The sequence below is a fragment of the Carcharodon carcharias genome, assembly GCF_017639515.1.
Source record: "Carcharodon carcharias isolate sCarCar2 chromosome 33 unlocalized genomic scaffold, sCarCar2.pri SUPER_33_unloc_1, whole genome shotgun sequence".
In the NCBI taxonomy this organism is placed as follows: domain Eukaryota; kingdom Metazoa; phylum Chordata; class Chondrichthyes; order Lamniformes; family Lamnidae; genus Carcharodon; species Carcharodon carcharias.
Genome location: NW_024470690.1, coordinates 431,774 through 455,330, shown reverse-complemented (window position 1 = coordinate 455,330; position 23,557 = coordinate 431,774). Strand labels below are relative to the sequence as shown.

Genomic DNA, 23,557 nt, shown 5'->3' with positions numbered 1-23,557 from the left:
GTATTTTCAGTGGAAAGTGGATGATTTGGATCATGAAGAGGGATTAAACCGTCTGATACAATTTTTGGATTATTCCTCCAAAAAGGATGAGTTATTAGAAGTGTATGAAGCTTGGATGATCTTTGATAGGTTTAGGAAATCAGATCAGTCCGTGGCTGAATATATCCTGGGTTTTGATAAACGGTACAGGAGACTCCAGAGATTTGAACTGGAAATTCCAGAATCAGTATTGGCATTTCAATGACTGGACTGTGCTCGCTTTTCCCATGTCGATCGTCTTTTAGTACGAACAGAGGTTCAATTCTGGGGGGAAAGAATCTCTCTCAGATCAAATCACTGCCGCCCTAAAAGAAATTCTGGAGTAACAGTCGTTCCCTGCTACAATTTTTAGCAAATGTGAACGACTATGCTATAAAACAGAGGATAGAGGATTCAATAGCGAGTGGCTGAATTTCACGGTTCACCAAATATTAGATGAAGTTTCCAATACAAGGATGGGGATAATGACAAGAGATCTGAAAATGGTCATAACCCTAACCAGTTTGAGAGTCGGGGTAAATAGTGGGTCTGGGACAGTGCCTGCAGATGTTCCAACCCAAAAATTGCACGTGGAATGGTTAATCGGTGTGATTCCCAGTATCATTACACGATGAACTGCCCACAGTGAACGAATCATGTTTTTGAAGTGACCCACGAGACGGATTGATCTGAAACTGAAAAGGATGATGGTGACTGCCATGATGGAATTGTATTGATCACTGAGAGTTTGAATGTGGTGATGAGTATCTTGATGGTAGATTCCTTCAACTGTGCAGATCTGGACAGTGGTTGCACTTTTATGGTACACAGCATGTCCTGTCTTGACTGCTATCTGGAGTCTCTCAATGCAGAAAGTCAAGGAGTATGAATGCTCTACCTGCTTCAGGTTTGGAGATATTAACATCCTCCAAACAGGTGGTCCTCCCTTGGAAGATAGCAGGGATCAATCTGTTTATCAGAACTGTTGTGGTTTCTAGTGAGATACCCCTATTGAGTTGATCTGGGCTGAAGAAGCCTCAGATGATGCTAGCTATGGGCACTCATGTTTGGTACAAATGTGGATCTCCATTTCACTCGGTCAGGCCATTACTGTTTGTCACTAAGGAAGCCAGAGATTTCTCATCAAAATGTTCCTGAAGTTTTGTTAACTGCTGAGAATAAGAATTTGGGGGATAAAAAGATGTCCATTTGGAAATTACACGGACAGTTTATGCAGCTGGTGCCACAGAAACTGAAGACTCTGCTTTGAGATGTGGGAGTGGTTGATAAAGGGTATGATGATATTGGATGAGCTGCTGCTCAGTGTGAAATTTGCCTTAAATATGACAAGACCCCACCGTGACCTGCTGTGAGCTGCCTCTCGCCAGGGAGTTTAACCATGCAGTGGCAAGGGACTGGAAATTTTGGGACAGGGATAGGGGTGTTTTTTACTACACTTCATAGTTATGGCAACCAGGTTTAGTCTATCCACTGTGATACGTAATAAAGACCAAAAGGACCATTGTTGATAAGGTCATGGAGAAATGGGTAGGAACAGGATTAGGAACACCAATCAAGTTCCTCACAGATAACAGTGGGGAATTCGCCAAAGAGGAATTTCGAGATATGTGCGAAAATTTAAACATCATAGCACGCTGCAGCTGGGAGCCCATTCTTTGTGAAAGAAACTGTGCCGTAATGTTACAACAAATATTAGCTGATCAGCTGGGTTGTAAACTGCAAACGGTGCATGCAGAGAACTCTCTGCAAATGGTTGGGAGGCACAGTCCCTATCAGTTGGTGTATGGAAGAAATGCAAAGTTGCCTTTGGTGTTGTCAGATGCTTCCCCTGCTCTAGAAGGGACGAGCATTAGCTCCACCTTTTCTGAACACTTTGCATGGGAGCAGGAAAGCTTTCATTAAAGCTGAGGTTTCGGAGAAAATTCGGCAGGCCCTACAGCGAGCATAAGACCATCAGGAATAGAGTTTAGACAAGGAGACAAGGTATATTATAGAAGGGAAGGCTAGAAAGAGTGAAAAGGACCTGGCAAGGTAATAGGGAGCGATGGGAAAGTAGTAATTGTTCAACACGGTAATCAATCTGTTAGGGTCCATTCTTCATGGTTAATTGGTACTGACTCTACCTTTACAGGTTCTGAACAGGACCTAGAACGTGAGGAGGTACCATGCACTTCACCTACACACACACTGGGTAGTTATGAGGAGCAGTCGACGGCAGATACAGGGTTGACTGACTATGAACAGTAATTCTGAGGCACAGGACAAAGCTAGTCATCCAAAAGGGCAATTACACAAAGTAGGAACAAAGGTAAGATACATGCCAGAAGGGACCAGTGTGTGGAGGGATGAGATAGGGAGAGCAGGAAAGGCCACTGGTAAATACAAACATTGGCTAAATGTGCAGGATGAAGGCCAGGAGACAAGACCAATCAATTGGCAAACCGAGGTAAAGATGTGGGAAAGAGGCAATGTGGGAAAAGTTTGCTTTTGAATGTTCTGTTGATAACCAGTCTCTTTGGGACAATGTTCATTCCACAAAAACTGTCACGGACAAAAGACTACGAATAGACCTGGCCAGCATAAAGGAGTTGTTAGAGAGAAAAGAGATTGTGAAGATAAAATGGGTTGATGCATGTCACCAACTCTCAGACTGTTTGACAAGGAGGAGTGCCTGCTCTAAAAAATTATTAAATGAGTTGGAAGAGGGGTGTCTTACAATGATGCAATGAAAAATTGCTTTTGTTTTATAGTTGTGCGTGTGTGTTTGTGTGTGTATGTATATATATATATATCTATAAGATTGTGTGTGTATATATACATGTGTGTGTATATATATATATATATGTATATGTGTGTGTGTATTTGTATGTATGCGTGATATATATTTATAACAGAAATATATATAACATAAACATATATATTTATGCTATGTATATAATTTATATAACAAATATATATTACATAAGTATATATATACAATGTAAATATATAAATGCATATATAAAAAAATATATATGACACAAATATATGTGCATAACATAAATGAATACTATAGCTAATAAATATATATATAATAAATATATATAATATATTATAACAAAACATAAATATAAATATAACATATATATATATAACAAATATGTATATATAACAAATATATATTTCATAAATATATATATACATATGATAAATATAATACAATATATCGTATATAACACAATGTGTGTATGTTTGACATAATATGTATATAAATTGTGTATGCTGCAAAAATATACATATATAACACAATTATTTCTATACCATATATATAACAATATATAAGGTAAATATATATAACATATATAATGCAAATATAGATTAACATAAATATATTAATGTATATATAACATACATATATAGCATAAATACGTACACATACAACATATATATATGTAACATAAATATAAAAATATGAACGAAGAGCAAAGAAAAGTACAGCACAGGCCCTTCGGCCCTCCAAGCCTGCGCCGATCATATTGCCTGTCAACTAAAACATTTTGCACTTGCAGGGTCCGTATCCTTCTATTCTCATCCTATTTATTAGGATATAGGATTCCCATCCTATATAGAACATAACTATATATAACATAAACATATATAATACGAAAGTTTGTAACAGAAATATATATTACATAAATATATATAAGATATATATATATGTGATAAATATATACATTATATATAACATAAATATATGTACACATGATGGATATATAATAGATTTATAAATATAAAAATATATATATGATATATAACAAAAATCTATATAACCAATATATATATAAAACATAAATGTATATAAAATACGGAACATATATATTTAACATAACTATACATAACTTGAATATGTATATAACATAAATATGTATAACATAAACACATTACATATATATAACATAATTGTATATATAACACATATATACATGTAATGTAAATATTAATGTGACAAATATATATACACATAACAAATGTATAACACAAATATATATTATATAAATATATATACATAAATATATACAACATACATATATATGTACAAGAGATATATATAACACACACATATATATATAACATAAATATATATATATGTTTGACATATATATATATGATAAATATATAGATATAACAATTATGTGGCTGACGTATATAACAAATATATAACATGAATATAATATAACAAATATATAACAACTATATATGTAACATAAATATATATTATATATGTATATATGTGATAAATTGATAAACAATATATTTAGATTTATAACAAAACTTAAATATATATACATAACAGAAATATATATAACATACATATATATATGTCATAAATATATATGTAACACACATATATAACATAAATATACACTCATATCACACGCACCCATATATAATGTAAATATATATAACATAAAGATATAGATAAGATATACATACAATATAGAACATAAATATATATCCTACATATATCATAAATATGTATAAGGTAATTATATATATAAGATAGATATCCACATCATAAATATATATAACATAAATATACATATACTATATAACATAAATATACATAACATAAACATGCATATGTATGACATAAATATGTATATAAGTTATATATAAATATATAAAACATAGATATGTATAAAACATAAATAGTCACACAACATAAATATATAACATATATATATATATCTTATAGGCACATTTCTGTTTTATATATAAAACAAATGTAAATATGACAAATATATTTCTATAATATATTAATAACATATATATATAGCATAAATATATACGTAAACAAGATAAATATATATTTCTATAACATAAATATATAAGACATAAATATAACATTTAAAAATGCAAAAATAACAAATATATATATATGATATAAACATATATGTATATATAACATAAATATATATAACATAAATACACGCACATATAATATAAATATATATATATATGTAACATAAATATATAAGGGAAATATTATAACAAATACTTATATAATGTAAATATATAAATGCATATATAACAAACATATATCTAATATACTTGTAACATAAATATATACACATAAAACATAAATACACACATAACATAAATATATAATATAAATATGTATAACAAATATATATACATATACTAACTACATAAAAAAAATATATATTTAACATAAATTTATTCATATATCTTAAATGCATATATAGCCCGTTAATATACATATGCCGTAAATATATATGTACAACATAAATATATGCATATATAACATAAATATATATAAAACACAAATATAACTCAAATATATATGTATGACATAAATACAAATATAAGATAAATATATATAAGATAAAAATATATATAACAAATATATAGGTAACACATGTATTACATAAATATATGTAACATAAATATGTATAACATAATTATATAAATGTATAATTGCAACATAAATACATATATATATGATATATATAACATAAATATATATCATATATAACATAAATATATACTTTTCACATAAATATATATGCGACATAATAATATACACATAAATATATATAAAACACACTAAATATATATATTAAATAAATATATATAAATAACAATAAATTAGTATATAACTTAAATGTTTTATATTATATATAACATAAATATATATGTATATATATATATATATAACAAATATATATTAGATAAATATATATACACCACATATAAACATATATGTACATATTAATATATATGTAACACAAATATATACACATGTAGAACACAAATATATGTTGTAATATAAATACATATTTATGTAACATATATGTATAACAAATATATGTACATATTACATTTTATATATTACACAATATATATTTATAACAAATATATATAGATAACACATACATATAATATATAACTTAATATATATACTACATATTTCATAAATATATATAAGATAAATATATATACAACAGAAATATATATGTAACATATGTAACAAATATATGTACATATCGCACACATATTAAACATTAATATATATTTATAACATAAATATACAGATAACATATACGTATATATAACTTTATATATATACTACACATTTCATAAATACATATAAGATAAATATATATACAACAGAAAAAACGATATATCATAAATAGAGATATAGCATAAATATATCTAAATATAACAACATTATATCTATAATATAAATATATATTTAACTTAAACATATATAACAAATATATATCAGGTAAATATATCTATATAGAACATATATAATGTAAATATATAAACATATATATATTAACATGGTATATTTATTTATGTTAAGATAAATATTTATATATTCATATATAACATAGATATATATATAGCATAATATATAACATAAATATATGTGTATGACATAACTATGTATATAAGTTATACATATAATACACATATAAAACATAGATATATAACACAAATATATCTATAAGTTATATATATAATATAAGTATATAGAAAACATATATATATTTATCTAACTGATAGATATATTTCTGTTATATATAACACAAATATAAATATGACAAATATATTTTATAACTATTTATATACAACATTTATATAACATAAATATATATGAACAAAATAAATATTTATTTCTAAGATTAATATATATAACATAAATATATAAATAAGGCATATATATAATATTTGACAATATGTATATATAACAAATATATATATATATATAACATAAACATACATACACATTTGTTACATATATAATGTATAACACAAATATATATAACCTAAATACATATAACATAAATATATAAATGCATGTATATAACATAAATATATAAATGCATGTATATAACATAAAAATAAATATGACATAAATATATACACATAACACAAATATATATAGCATAAATATATATCATACATTACATAAATATATGACACAAATATATGTATCTAAACTTATAACATAAGTATGTGTATAACAAATATATTACAAAACATAAATATATATAACAAATATATAGCGCATAAATATATAAATGTACAATTAACTTATGTTATATATGTATGGTATATATTTAAGTATATATTATATATATCATATATATAAAACAAATATATATCACATAAATATGATATAAATATTCATATAACAAATATATATGTAAAATAAATATATAACACAAATATATATAACATATATAACAAAAATATATATAACATATATAACACAAATATATATAACACATATATAACACAAATATATATAACATATATAACTAATATATAAAATACAAGTATATATGATAAATATATATAAGAAATATATCTATACGTAACATATATATAAAACATAAATATATACATAACACAAATAAATAACAAAAATATATTACACAACTATGTACAAGATATACATATAACATAAATATATATGGATATACAACTTAAATATATATAAATACACACATATATAACATAATATATAACATAAATATATACAATGTAAATATTAACAAATACACATATAAATATATATATATATATATAATATACACACATTTATCATAAATATATATAACACAAATATATCTATATAACACAAATATATACATATAGATAACACAAATATATATGTTTATATAACTTAAATATATATCACACAAATACATATAACATATATATAAAATAATAAATATAACAAATATATACATTATATTTATAGCATATAAATATATAGCTTTGATCTATCTATACACCATAAAGATGGATAAGATAAACCTATAAATATAAATTATATAAATGTATATATAATATATATAACATAAATATATATTTGTATTACATGTATATATAAGTTAAATGTATCTATAACAAATATATATATAACATAAATTATATGTATAACATGAATATATATTTATAACATAGATATATTTGTCATACATATATGACATAGATATATATAACATAAATATACAGCACAAATATATATATATATGTATTACCTATAACAAACATATATATATAACACAAATGTATATATAACATAATTATATATGTTGCATACACACACACACACACATATATATATATATATATATATATATATAAAATGGCCTGGATGTTATGTTTGTCGGTTGGGTGGGCCCGATCGATTCAGCAGCGGGCGGGTGGCCGATCGCCACTTGTGAAACGGGCCGCGCCGCCATTTTCTGCGGGTTGGCCATGTAAGGCCCACACGGCGGCTTTGTGACTCCCATGGAGAACGGGAAAATAGTCACGGGGTCGGGCTGACTCAGACCACCAGTTCCAATGGGGAGCAGAGCACCATGGCCACTCAGAGATCAAGAAATGTTGCATGGAGGGCAGAGGAGGAGGAGGAGGAGGAGGTGGAGGAGGAGGGGAGGGGGGGGGGCGCAGGCTGCAGGAGAGGCCAGCGGGGGGGTCACTGTGCCCCCAGATTTTCGGATGCTTGCCTTGCTGTCCTCCTGGAAGAGGTGGGAAAGCAGCGTCAGATTCTGTATCCTGAGGATGGGAGGAGAAGAGCCCCCCAGGTCACCAGCCAGGCGTGGGAGGAGGTGTAAGTGCCCACGACAACGTCCGCACACTGGCACCCAGTGCCCAAAACGATTCGATGATTTGCTGCACTCCGGGCAGGTCAGTACCATGAACCCAGAAGGCAGCCTTAGCCTTTGACCCCCCTCCTCCACCACCATGTCTTGCTGTCGTTACTGCAGAGGGCATCTGTCACATGCTGAGTGGGCAAGTGGGCACTGACAATACTTACAGCAGCCTTAGTGGTTGAGGAGAAGAAGGCCTTTCCCTGCTGCATATGTTGGTTTCTGTGGCATTTGAGCGGTTTGGGGAGCAAGCTGCAGGGGAGGCTGGTGGACACATACTCAGAACTCCAACACATGTCAAACTGATGGGAATGAGATGGTGCAAGTAATGTGGGGCTGAAAGGGTGCAGGAGTCCCCAAGCCCCCTAGATTGGGATAACTCTTGGCTGTGCAGCAGCGATCCAATAGCATGTTAGACCTTGGGGAAAGTGGTCACAAATGGGACAAGGTGACTTTGGAAGGTGGTGGAGAGGTGATTCCACAAGCCCCGTTTGCTGGCATCGGTGCCACACCTACTTGTGCCTCCTTGCCATGGGCGTGAGGACCCGTGTGCTATTCAAAGTGATGGACGCTGAATGTGTCCAAGGGTACCATTGGGGGAGGGGGTTGGAAGCAGCCGGACTATCTTCTGGGGACTGATCACCAGTAGTGTGGACAGGAGCTGCTGGAGGCCTCAGATGGGCCAGTGTGGTTGGGGTGTGGGCTGCATGTGCAGAGTGCATGAGCGATCGGTCCCAAATAAATCCTCTTCCCTGTTTCTCAGGCAAAAACTCACCACAATGCCCGGGAGTGCCAGGGGACTGGAGGTGGGTGCACCCTCCTCCAGTACCTCACACCCTTCGAGGAGCTGGGCAGGAGGCAGGAGGCCAGGGCGGTGAGGCTGGGGTCTTGCGGCCAGGTATTTGAGGTCCGCAGTCCCGTCCACTCTGTCTGCTCACCGTCCAAACCACTGATGGTTGCTGCAATCCTTAATGCAGCAACACTGCTCATTCACAGACTGAGACACTCTGACGTGTGGGTCATACACAAGGAGAGGATTCGCCTCTCCACCACCTTCCAAAGCCACCTTGTCCCATTTGTGACCACTATCCCCATGGACTCACGTGCCATTGGATCACTGCTGCACAGCCAAGAGTTATCCCATTCTAGGGGGCTTGGGAGCTCCTGCACCCTGTCAGCCAGTGCGCCCCACATTACTCTGTCCAAAAGGTTCTCAGCACCTCAGCTGTGACCCTCATGGCCCTCAACTTAGATAAACGCCATCACGTTACTCATCCCTGTGCCAAGGGGAAATGTTGCCTTCTGCCCGCCCAGTCTATGCCCCTCCTTATGGAATCAAGGCCAATAATGTGACCTGTCAATCTCCTGTGATCCATGGCCAAATGTCACAACTGTTTGAGATGTTTCCTCAGCCCCGCAATATCCAGGCCACAATGCCCCCAGGTCAGGTACCTCGGCACTCTCCCCGCTCTCCCCGCTCTCCCCGCTCTCCCCGCTCTCCTCGCTCTCCCCGCTCTCCCCGCTCTCCCCGCTCTCCCCGCTCTCCTCGCTCTCCCCGCTCTCCCCGCTCTCCCCGCTCTCCCCACTCCTATGGTTCATAACAAGCCACGTGGCATTCCTGAGGCCATCTGACCAGCCTGTCTGTATGTGTGTTTAATGCTTGGGGTCCATTTGACTCATTTCCACTCAGCAATGTTCTTCTCCTTAGGGTCTTGAAGGATGAGCGATTTATGAGGCTGGAGGGGGAAAGGGGTGAAAGGTTGAACTGACTGAAAGCTAACTGACGCACTGTCCTTGTTGTTAATTTCAGCATCACCACCAGAGTGACCCACACCGACACCACAGCGCCCCCCCCTCCACACCTGAGGGGGCAGCATGTGCAACCTGTGGCACATCATTTCAGCCAACCAGGCACCAGCGCAGACACACACACCTCAGTGGGGACTTTACCCGAGGTCACAGTGGAAAGGGCACATCACGATCACTGGAGGAGATGGTAGGGGCAGAGAGTGCCGATGGCTCCAGCAGCTGGAGGGCTGCGGGGGATGAGGTACATGCTGAGTCCGGCACTGATGCTGTGCCTCTGGAGTTGTCCCCAATGCAGCAGCTGCAGGACAGACGGCAGGAAGGGTGTTTGCATCTGGCAGGGTTGCATGAGGGATTGGTTCAGTTGCTGCCTGTGACGGAGGAGTCTAGGCAGAGTACACGTGAAGACCCCGCCCTCAGCGCAGAGCATCAGGATTCCTTCAGTGAGAGATAGAGAGGGGCTTCCACTAAATGGATCAGAGTATGATTGGGATACGCTCTGACCTGCAAGCCCTCACAGTGGTACTGGCCATGGGTGGTCTTTCCCAATGTGGGAGATGCTGTGGACACCAGGCGCCGGCGCTCGGTGCCCCTGCATCTGCGGTGAGCAGGGAGGCAGATTGTGAGCTCACGTTGGCGCAGCAGCTGCCTGTCCTCGCTGTGAGCTCCTCTCAGGGCACTCCAGGTGAGGGCAGCAGCTCCTCCGCCCCTCTGCCACTCAACATTGCTCCCATTGAGGCTGCGACAACTGGGGAGGTTCAGGAGCTGGACGCTCCCTCCCAGGCAGGGCCAGCACAGGCTCCACGGGCCAGAGGACACTCTCCAAGGTCAACTCGGCCAATAGGACAGCAGAGTCAGCAGGTTGTCTCTCAAGACACTCCAAGCACCTCGGTATAACACCTGCAAACGTTAGCAGCAGGCAATTTTGATACCCACAATAATGCAGCGTCCAGTCCGAGTATTACTGTGGCTCGTCCACATTGTGACTTAACTCCAGGAAACCACAGCCAAGGAGAGTGACTCGGGTGAAAGCAGAGCACAGGGGAACAGGGATAAGTGGCCGTATCCCATGCTGCCGACCAAACAAAAATGGACAGACTTCCAGCTACTGATCATACTGGGCAGCCAATCACATGGTCCAAGGACCAACCCTTTGAGTCATCATCTGAACGTGCTTTTTGTTGCACTGTAAATTACATATAAAACCATTACAGTTAACATATTTATAATTAAAAACATGTCCCAACCAGCCAAATAACTAATCAAAGAATTATCAAACCATTATGCTAAGCAACACAAAATCATCAAACCCATAGACACAAATCATGCCTCTTACCTACTCACCGGAGAGCGATCTGAAGATGTACAGTACCCATCTCATGGAACCTTCCTGTCCTACACCTGGGGTCTTGTGATCTTCGGCCCTAATGGGAGGCCTGTTGGACGATTCTCTGTTTACTGGGTCTCCAAATATTTGTAAAAGTTCCAAAATCAGAGAAATCATCAGTCTCGAGATAAGCTGGGCAAAGGACTTGTATTTCTGAATCTTCAGGAATTACATGAGGCTGAAGTTTAAGTCCAGCCACTTGCCTCTTGCTCCCATGACGAATCCAAAGAAATGCATGGACTTACCTCCGGTCAACTTAAGGATTTTGTCCTTCAGGTGTTGGTATTTTAGCTCTTTCTCAGCCCAAGCTTTCTCCAGGGAGTTGTTGTTGTCTTCGAATCTCACTGTAACATCCACCACCGCTCTACTGCTCCATCCTTGATGAATACCTGATCTGGCTTCCCGAGGGTCCCATCCTTTCTGAAGAGTCTTGGTTCTAAGTAAGTATTTGGAGATAAACTGCTGCAGATGGTCTAGGGTTTTGTTGTGTCTCTTGATCCAGGCGTTCTTGATGAATGGACAGTTATCAGAAATGTGCCAATGTTTCGAAAGGGGCCTTACATTGCAAGATTTGTTTGCATGTTGTCTTCCTCTGTTTATTGTGGATCTCGCTGGGTAGAGGTTGCACTGTAGTAGAATACTCTTGATGTTGAAGAGTTTGACCTGTGGTCATTACTGTAATATTTGATGCCTATTCCTTGGCACTGGAGTTCAGTCCATTTTCAATATTTGACCTCCCTCCAAGCTGCGTATCTATTGACGGGTTTCGGTCTTGATGTCTGGGTACCATCTGTCCATCCGAAGTTGATGACTTTGTCCGTGCCATTTCCTTCCAGGTTTGCTCTAGGACCCCCTTTCTTCTTGAGGGACCCTTCAATGTCCCTCAGCATCTTCAGGTCCCTCAGGGAGTCGATTGTCTGTTTGTTCTCGATGCCGCTGAATTCAAACGAGGCCTGTATCACCCCGTCCGGTGAGTTCTCCAGTGCCTCTAGTTTTCGGATAATGGCTGAAGGAATCTGGACTTCAAGTCTCGGCATGGCTAGACCACCATTACAATTACTGCTGTAAAGTATTCCATCCGTTGTGTGCGGTGGAAGATGGAGAATTTCTTTTGCTGCATCCTTGACGTGTTGATCGAGTTTTACCAGTGTATTTTGCGACACCTCTGCGAGGATTAAATGAAAGTAGATTCTCGGAATCACATGAATTTTAAGGATTTCAATCCTTTGGATGGGCCGAAGTGCTGCCTTCTTCAAGTTTGCTATCCATCCCTGGATTCTGGATCCCCATTGCTCCTCAGTTACCCCCGCCCAGGGGTTGATTCTTGCTCCCAGGTACTTCTCCATCTCCCCTGGTGTAATGTAGGAGATTGGGCCTTCTCTCAACTGCCAAGTTCGCTATGCTGTAATATAGGAACATCTTCCTCTTATGGATGAAGTGAAAGCCCTTCGTCTTCCCCGCATTCATCTCCAATCCCGTCTTTGAGTAGGGTTCCTGTACAAAGGCTAAGTTCTTGGTCATGCTGACATGGGTGTCGCTGAGTAAAGCGATGGCACCAGCGAATGCCAAAGCTGAACAGCTAATCTTCATTCCCTGGAAGAGATGCCGAGCTGTATCTCCAGGAGGGAACAGCTCAGAGGCTCCATCGCGATGTTAAACAGTGTTGGTGATAACAGGTCACCTTGCTTGACCCCTCTCTTGATATTGATGGGTTTCGTTTGGCCATCTTTGCATTGGATGTGTGTACTTGTTTCCGAATATAAATCTGTGATCGTTGTGATGAATCTTTTTAGCAGCCCCACTCTCTGAAGTGCCTTGATGAGCATTTTATGCCCGACAGAATCGAACGCCTTCGCCAGATCTACAAGGACAACAGCCAGCTCTCTCCTGTTACGTTTGGCTCCTTTCATGATGTTGCTTAGAATTGTGATGTTCTCATTACATCCAGGAGTTGCCACCAGAAACCTTTCCTGCCCGGGGGTTGATCTGGGCTGCTTCACTCAAGCGTTTGGCGATGATCTTTGTAAAGAGCTGTAGTAAGTTCTGGCCGGTCGTTATTGGTCTCCAGTTGTCGATGTTTTGGAGTTTCTCAGCGTGGTCCATCTTGGGGATGAGAACCCTATGAGTGTTCTTCAAAACCCTTGGGATGGAACTTGACATGATCCAGAGGGTGAAGAGACGTGGAATCCTGTCCTCGTTCTCTGTCCGAATGTCCCTGATGCCTTCCACCTTCATCCCATCAGGACCTGCTGCTGTGTTCTTATCCAGGCTGCTGGACCTCTTCCTTCTGTACGGGTTCTGTCTACCAGTGGTAATCCCTCCTTCTGTTGTATGATGCGAACTTCTGGAGGTTTGCTCTGTTATTCGGCTTGGCGAGTTTATCTGGAAAACTCTCTTCAAGTTCAGCTTTGCTGAGAGGACATTGTAAGGTGGACGGTGCACCCGTGCGTCTTTATCGTCTGTCGGTTTTGTACGCTAACCGTGTAGATTTGAAGTTTGAGCTGCCCCTTCCTCTTTGTATTTGTGTTGCTGCTTCCAGCCCTGGGGGAAGCTACTGTTCTCCTGGACCGTCTGCTGGTTTCTCCTTCCTTCTTCTTAATCAGTATTACACCGGTGATGCTTTCCACCAGGCCGATGGCCATGAATCTCGTCTCTGGGTCATCTCGAACTTCCATCAATTCTTCAGCTGATTTCAACTGATCATCCAGATCCCTATGTTGTGGGATACTGGCCAGGGGTCACACCTTCCTCACCGTTTGGGGGCTGTTCCCCATCACCACCTCTGCGTCTTCCCCCTCTCGTGGAGTTTCTGTTACCAAAGTGTCTTCTGCTTGACTGCTTTGCAGTGTTGGTGTGCTCATTGTATTCTGCTCAGCTTTCAGGAGACATCTTCTCTTGGAGGCAATCTGTCTGTCTGTTTTAGATGTTAAATGGGCTGCAGTTTGCTTGTTGACATCAGCACAGTCTTTGTACCTCTTCATTAATTCTCTGAGGAGGTCCTTTCCTCTTTCATCCATTTGTCGTCTCTCCAGTCAGGAATTCCTTGTTTTAAGTGAGCTGCTAGTCTTTTGGTGTTTTGTACTTTGGTTTGTCTATGTCGCTCGTGCTGGCTGAGTCCGATTTGTGATGTGAACTGCATTTCACAATGTTCACAGGCATAGATCGTTCCGGTGAGGGGTGGCTGGACCCCTTTACACTTGCTGTAATGACACACAGTAGAGTGCTACTCGCCAGGTCTTCTGCATTTGGAACATCTGGTATGAACGTGTTTGATCTGGGGTTTTATGGCCATGTTCTTGCTGAACTCTCTCACTCCCGGGGAGTAACTGATTGTAGAGCAGCCCATCAACGGGATCTCCACTTCACTCAGCCCGCTTCTGTCTTCACTGGGAGGTAACACCACAGGCTCTACATATGTAGGTGGAATATTTGTCTCTTCTTGGGGCTCCTCTACCCCATTTTCTTCCAAGGTTAACGTTCCCTTGTACTCCTTATTGTAAAAGGTTAGTGTTCTCATGGCTCTTGTGTCCTCCCTCTCGCTGGAAGGGCCTGACTCTGAAAGCTTTTGGTGCTGATTGTCGTTCAGTATTGGGGGTTCCGGCTCCTCCAGCCGGGTCTGTTTCACCGGATCCCAGTAGGGTGGGTGGTACTGTCTAGACAGCCTGGAATCCACCTTGTCAGTTTGTGTTGAGGTGGTCTTCATCTCTAGTCTGTTGATTCCGTTACTAGCATTTGCATTTTGCACAGTGGCCTCTATAAAGGGCACAACTGTGAGGATGTTTTTTATCCGGGTTGCTTTTCATCCAGGCCACTCTGACGGACGATAGTCATCCACTTTCTTATGATTCTTCTGGTCCACGCAGACCACAACCAACAGGGTGCTCTTCCTCAGGTCGTTCAGCCAACACACCTTTTGTCTCTGGGCCAACATGGATAACAGTGATGTTATTACCAGTGGGAGCCACAAGGAGGCACCGCCGACACTGTGGGTGGCGAGAGCACCAAACCACCACAGGTCAAGTAACTACTATCCAGAGAGGCTCTCAGGTGAGGCCACCTCCAGCCAGAGTCAAACTTACTCCCGGGTATGTCACTGGGGATTTGGTGTAGAATAGGGACCCATTTCTCAGTCATTGTGAAATAATCATGTGGGCTTTAATAATTTTGGACACAGTAAAGTCCACCATTGTTACCATGGCTGAGGGGCTTTTCATTGTGGTGCTTTGTTCCTTTTTCACATATTTATCATGAGTGTTTGAGTGGAGATTGATGTTTCTGCACTAAGCCCTTAGTTGCAGCTGATGAGGTGGAAGATGTAGCCCCTAAGAGCCACATGTGGAAGTTCCAGGCAATGCTGTTCCTGCTGACCCATGTGTGTGGAGCTGGCTGAAGGTTCATTGGATTAAAGTGTCCTGGATGTCCCTGCCTCCTTGGTGCAAATGTGAGTCGGTGTGCTGTCCCTCATCATCACCCTGTGCTTCCTCATCCTCTGAGCCACCGCTGGACTCATCATGTGCAGCCTCGTCCAGCGCGTCAAGGTCTTCATCATCCACTGCTTCCCATCTTTCCAGTGCCCGATTGTGGAGAGCGCAGCATGCAACCACTATCACAGAGACACGATCTGGGGGGTATTGGAGTGCACACCTGAGTGGTCCAGGCATCAGAAGCGCATCTTGAGAAGACCAATGGCTCTCTGCACCACAGCACTTGTGGAGGCCTGGCTCCTATTGTACCGCTGCTCAGCTTCTGTTCTTGGATGGTGGAGAGGCGTCATGAGCCACCTTCTGAGGGATAGCCCTTGTCACCCAGCAGCCATCCATCCAGCTGGGCTAGAGCACTGAAAAGCCTCGGCACCTGGGAGTGTCTGGGGTGTCGTGGGAGCTGCCTGGTTACCTTGCACGGACTTGTAGGATCACACCCTGTGATCACACACTATCTGCACGTTCATGGAGCGGAATCTCTTCCTGTTGACGAAGGCACCGGGCTCACTCGCTGGCGCCTTGATGGCCACATTTGTACAGTCTATTGCACCCTGGATGCGGGGGAAGCCAGCAATTGCCGCGAAGCCTCTGGCTCACTGTGCCTGACTTGCCTGGTCCCAATGGAAGTGGATAAAGGTCAATGCCCATCTGAACAGAGGCATCTGTAACCTGCTTGACACAAATGTGCACAGCTGATTGGGAGACTCCACAAAGATCACCCACCGAGCCCTGGGAAGAGCCAGATCCAGCTAATTGAATATCAGCATCTTTTCCCTGCCTTTTAAATTCCTCCTTTTCCTGTTTCAACCTGTGAGTTTATCATCTCATTATTACACAATCTGGAAACAAACTAGGGATGCTCTTTCTGCAACACCTCCACAGGCTGCTCAAATACAGTAGGCACCACCAACATCTGTGACCCAGCTATATCATTACTTAAAATAAATCGAACCCCTGCAATGGACAATCTTCCCACAATTCCAACAATCACCTCACCTGTTTTCAACTTACATTTTAAATTTACCTTCCACAACGGAATAGGTTTAGCATCTCCATGAATCCCACTTATTACCACTGCAGTATTCGCTCTGAACAACAAATACTACTATTGCATAACATTGAAGATTGACTAGCACCTGTGTCTCTTAAAATTTTAAAATTTTTGCTTGCTCTACTCTGTCCACATGGACTTTCCCTTCACAAACCAAATCTTTATACATTTCTATTACCTGCCCTTCAGCACTCCCTTGCATAAATTGGGAACACATTCCCACTTCTTTACCTATCACCGATTCTTCCTGCTTCACCTGCACACAATGCACAGATTTTTCCAGATTCTGGATCTTAGAACCCACAGCACTCCTATTTCCAAACCTTTTCTGTGTTCCAATTAAAGCAGTGGGTTTTCCCTGTAGTCTCCAACACGTTGCCTTTGTGTGTCCCAACTTATTACAATAAAAACACCTCACTTTTCGAGTATCACTTCCACCCTCAGCACCTTCCTTTCTGGACTGAGAAAAGACTTGCTCAGAATTTCCAACTAGTCCTTCTCCCCCCTGACGATCCACCTTCCTTTCACCTTCCCACTCTCTGATTTAAAAGCATGATGAGTAAAAGGTTTAGATCTACGAGCTAACTCAGAATCATCAGCTATCTCTGCTGCTTGTCTTAACATTTTAACCCTCCACTCGAGTTCTCACAACTGAAGGAATCAAATCCTTAAATTCTTCAAAAAGAATTACTTCTCTAAGAGCTGCATATGTTGTCTCTACTTTTAATGCCCACATCCACCGGTCAAAATTATTTTATTTTACCCTCTCAAACTCAATATAAATCTGAACAGGCTGTTTCCTTATATTCCTAAATTTTGGCCTGTACACCTTAGGACCAACTCATATGCACACAGAATAGCCTTTTTTTTTACTGCATTATAATCTATCAACACTTCTCCTGAAAGTGAAACATAAACCTCATGAGCTCTACCTACCAACTTAGACTGTAAAAGTAATGTCCAGATTTCTTGTGGCCATTTCATCTGCTTAGCTATCTTCTCAAATGAAATGAAGAACACCTCTACATCCCTTTCCATAAACTTCAGGATAGTCTGCACAAATATAAACATCACCCCAATGGATTATAAATTAAAAGTGGTTCTTTCCACATTAGAACCTTCCTCAGCATCTGCGATCCCTTCATTAACTTGCAGCTTTTTAAGCTGATATTCTCTCTTTCCTTCTCCCTTTCTTTCATTGCTCATTTCTCCCTGTGAAGATCAAGCTTTCTCATTTCCATTCCCTTTTGAAATGCTCTCACTTTCTCCTGTTCCTTTTCTTTCACCTCCAACTCAAGTTTTTTTCATTTGAAACTGAATGTTAGCCAATTCAGCTGACTCACTAGCTTTAGGTATCCCTTCCAATGTCAAATGCTGCACTATTACTCCCATTATGTCTGCTTTCTTTGCCCCTACGGTTAACCCTAACTGCAACTTATAAGTTACTTATTGTAAACCAATCGTCTACTCCCAGAAAAGTCTTAGCTATGGGTAAAGCTATTTTTGCAGTCTCACTACTTAAAAATCCCTCCACACCAATGCCTGACTTCAATGTTCTTCTTGTACTTGTAGCCCTTAAGATTCATCAACTCAAAGCCAAACAAAGGATTTCAAAAATCCCGCAAAGAGCCCTCAATGTTGTTATGATGTGGCAGGTGATGTGTATCAGGCAGACCAAGTCCACAAGGGAAACTTGGCCATGCTGGCACAATGGTTTTGCAATTTGTATTTACTGTGAGAAGATCTGTGCACGGATTCAGAAGTAATCAGTCCACTAACACCTTTAGTGTTTTTAAAAATTAAGTTAAATCATTTATTAGCAAGGAAAACAAAACAATAAACACACACAAGATAAAAGCAAAATACTGCAGATGCTGGAAATCTGAATCAAAAACAGAAGATGCTGGAAAAGCTCAGCTGGTCTGACAGCATCTATGGTGGGAGAAACAGAGTTAACGTTTACAGCCTTCCAGACTTAACATTGAGCTCAACAACTTCAGACCATGAACGCTCTCCTCTATCTTCACCCCTTTTAATCCCTTTAAATTTTGTTTTATTTTGTATCCACTTATTTTTATTCATTGTTTCATCCCCTTTTTCATCCCCTCCTTTATCCCTTTTTCTATACTTTCTGCCCAACCACTGCCCCCTCCACCACCCCACCCCCAAAAGGGCCACCTTTTACTGTTCCATGTTGTTCTTTCAGAGTGCTTACTCTAGTCCTGCTATTCACACATTCTGCTTTCTTACCTTTATGCCACCATTAGCACCTTCTTTAGCCCTTAGCACTACCATTAACACTCCCTTTGTCTTGTGCCCATGACATCTTTGTCAATCTCTCCTTAGCCCCCACCTATCGCTGACCTTTTATCCTGCTTCATCCCCTTAAACAGTATAAATTTCCATAAGACCATAAGACATAGGAGCAGAAATTAGACCATTCGGCCCATCGGGTCTGCTCTGCCATTCAATCCTGGCTGATACGTTTCTCAACCCCATTCTCCCGCCTTCTCCCTGTAACCTGTGATCCCCTTACCAATCAACAATCTATCTATCTCGGTCTTAAATACACTTAATGACCTGGCCTCCACAGCCTTCTGTGGCAATGAATTCCATAGATTCACCACTCTCTGGCTAAAGAAGTTTCTCTTCATCTCTGTTCTAAAAGGTCTTCCCTTTACTCTGAGGCTGTGCCCTCGGGTCCTAGTCTCTCCTACTAATGGAAACATCTTCCCCACGTCCACTCTATCTAGGCCTTTCAGTATTCTGTAAGTTTCAATCAGATCCCCCCTCATCCTTCTAAACTCCATCGAGTATAGACCCAGAGTCCTCAAACGTTCCTCATATGTTAAGCCTTTCATTCCTGGGATTATTCTCATCACATTTCTACTTCTCTTTAGCTCTGAAGGGTCATGCAGACTTTGAAATGTTAATGGTTTCTCTCTTTACAGATGCTGTCAGACCTGCTGAGTTTTTCCAGCATTTTCTGCTTTTATAACACACACAAGATTATAGTTACATGGTTATTTAGTCTTAACAGTTCCCAAAACTCTTAAGTAAGCAGAGTCCCGAATACACACCCCCTTTAAGGCAACAGGCCAAAACAGATTGGAAATTTAAATGAGCAATCCGGCAAGGTTATCACATGACCCACTCGACAATGGAATTCCAACAACTTTTTAACACAGCTTTCGTTACTGGACAAAGTCGACTTCTGCAAATGTTGCTCAAGCTTCCTCTAAGTCTGTCACACAGTGTACCTTTCAAGATGTTACATGGCCACACACACATAGCCTTCCATCCCTCTTTATAGATGTTTGCTCTCCTTAATGTGTAAAATCCCATTGTTCTACACGTCTTTGGAAATTTACTTTTCCCATAATATTAAAATCTTTCATGTTGTCAATGTGATCAGTAGCTTTGGGAAAAATCAACATAATAACCTTCCCTTATTCATCTTGTCAGTCGTAAAACCTTATCATGTCTCCTTTAAAAATCCAACAACTCTTCCTCTTAACCTCCTCCAGCATCCCCCCCTCTCTGTAACCTGCTCCAGCTTCTACAACCCTCCCTATCTCCGTAACCTCCTCCAGTCTCTATAACCCTCCCTATCTCTGTAAACATCTCTAATGTTCCCAGATCTCTGTTCTCCTTCAGTTCCGGCTTCTTGAGTGTCCCTGAATTCCCTCCTGAAACCTTCTCTGAGTGTGGCTGTCCTGTTTTCTGTACACTTCACAAATGGGCCCTCGGAGCCAAGGAGTTCCTCATTTTCTCTCTCTCCCTCTCTTTCTTTCATGCTCTCTCTCTCTTTGGCTCCTTCATCTTCTAAAATGTAATCATAGAATTTAAAAAAAGACACAAAATACTTTTTAATAAGACTACAGAAAGCCACGCTAGGTGCTGGTGCTAATGTCCATCTCTGAGCGAGCGTTGGTGAGGAGTGGAGTGAGGGGTTAAAACCTATCGCTTCTGTTCTCTCATCTTCACTCTCTCACTCCTTCCCTTTCTCTCTCGCGTCTGTGCTCTCGTTCTCTCTCTCTCTCTCCCTCACATGGTGAACTCATCGTCGAGATACTCGAGCTCAGTGCTGTTTTGTTTGAACTCTTGGTCCAGGAGCGAGGGTGTTCGGCGGAAGGTGGCTGCAATCTCATCAAAGGTCTTTCCCCGGGTCTCTGGCACCTTGAAGTAGGTGAAGCCACAGAAGCCGACAAGCAGGAGGGCGAAGATGAGGAAGACGAAAGGGCCACAGAGCTCCTGGCAAAGCAAAGAGAGAAAGGGGAAGACTTGCATTTCTATAGCACATTTCACCACCTCAGGATATCCCAAAGCGCTTCACAGCTAATGAAACTTTTTTTTTGAAGTCACTGTTGGAATGCAGGAAATGTGGTGGCCAGTGTATGCACAGCAAGATCCCACAAACAGTAATGTGATAATGACCAGGTCATCAGGATTTGTGATCCTGGTTAAGGGATAAATATTGGCCCCAGGACACTGAAGACAACTTTCTCTCCACCCCCACCCCCCAACCCTCCACCCCCACCCTCCACCCCGCCACCCCCCAACCCTCCACCCCCACCCTCACCCTCCACCCCACCCCACACCCTCCACCCCCACCCCCAACCCTCCACCCCCACCCTCACCCCTCCACCCTGCCACCCCCACCCCCCAACCCTCCACCCCCACCCCCACACCCAACCCTCCCCCAACCCTCCACCCTGCCACCCCCACCCCCCCACCCCCCAACCCTCCACCCTGCCACCCCCACCCCCCAACCCTCCACCCCCACCCCCCCACCCCCCAACCCTCCACCCTCCACCCCCACCCCCCAACCCTCCACCCCCCAACCCTCCACCCCCACCCCCCCAACCCTCCACCCCCCAACCCTCCACCCCCACCCCCCAACCCTCCACCCCCACCCCCCCAACCCTCCACCCTCCACCCCCACCCCCCAACCCTCCACCCTGCCACCCCAAACCCTCCACCCCCCAACCCTCCACCCCCACCCTCACCCCCCAACCCTCCACCCCCACCCCCCAACACTCCACCCCCAACCCTCCACCCCCACCCCAACCCTCCACCCCCACCCTCACCCCCCAACCCTCCACCCCCACCCCCCAACCCTCCACCCCCACCCCAACCCTCCACCCTGCCACCCCCCCACCCCCCAACCCTCCACCCTGCCACCCCCACCCCCCACCCCCCAACCCTCCACCCTGCCACCCCCAACCCTCCACCCTCCACCCCCACCCAAGAACCCTCCACCCCCCAACCCTCCACCCCCACCCTCACCCCCCAACCCTCCACCCCCCCACCCCCCAACCCTCCACCCCCAACCCTCCACCCCCACCCCCCAACCCTCCACCCCCACCCCAACCCTCCACCCCCACCCTCACCCCCCAACCCTCCACCCCCACCCCCCAACCCTCCACCCCCACCCCAACCCTCCACCCTGCCACCCCCACCACCCCCAACCCTCCACCCCAACCCTCCACCCCCACCCCCAACCCTCCACCCCCACCCCCCAACCCTCCACCCCCCAACCCTCCACCCTGCCACCCCCACCCCCCAACCCTCCACCACCACCCCCCAACCCTCCACCCCCACCCCCCAACCCTCCACCCCCCAACCCTCCATCCCCACCCCTCAACCCTCCACCCCCCAACCCTCCACCCCCACCCCCACCCCCAACCCTCCACCCCCACCCCCCAACCCTCCACCCCCCAACCCTCCACCCTGCCACCCCCACCCCCCAACCCTCCACCCCCACCCCCCAACCCTCCACCCCCCAACCCCCAACCCTCCACCCCCCAACCCTCCACCCCGCCACAACCCACCCCCCAACCCTCCACCCCCACCCCCCAACCCTCCACCCCGCCACCCCCACCCCCCAACCCTCCACCCCCACCCCCCAACCCTCCACCCCCCAACCCTCCACCCCGCCACACACCCACCCCCCAACCCTCCACCCCCACCCCCCAACCCTCCACCCCGCCACCCCCACCCCCCAACCCTCCACCCCCACCCCCCAACCCTCCACCCTCCACCCCCCAACCCTCCACCCTGCCACCCCCGCTCCCCAACCCTCCACCCTGCCACCCCCGCTCCCCAACCCTCCACC

The 23,557-nt window shown here is 42.0% G+C and overlaps 1 protein-coding gene across 1 annotated transcript in view; it reads right to left on the bottom strand.

Annotated features, from left to right (window-relative positions):
• Positions 1-15,706: 15,706 nt before the first annotated feature.
• LOC121274147 (solute carrier family 2, facilitated glucose transporter member 4-like) overlaps positions 15,707-23,557 on the bottom strand; it is a 107,891-nt gene continuing 100,040 nt past the window's right edge. Inside the window, exons 10-12 of the mRNA XM_041181327.1 lie at positions 21,491-21,693; positions 17,112-17,196; positions 15,707-15,826 (exon numbers count right to left, since the gene is read on the bottom strand). Of these exons, the coding sequence (XP_041037261.1) occupies positions 15,707-15,826; positions 17,112-17,196; positions 21,491-21,693 (408 nt within the window). The remainder of the gene's footprint in view (positions 15,827-17,111; positions 17,197-21,490; positions 21,694-23,557) is intronic.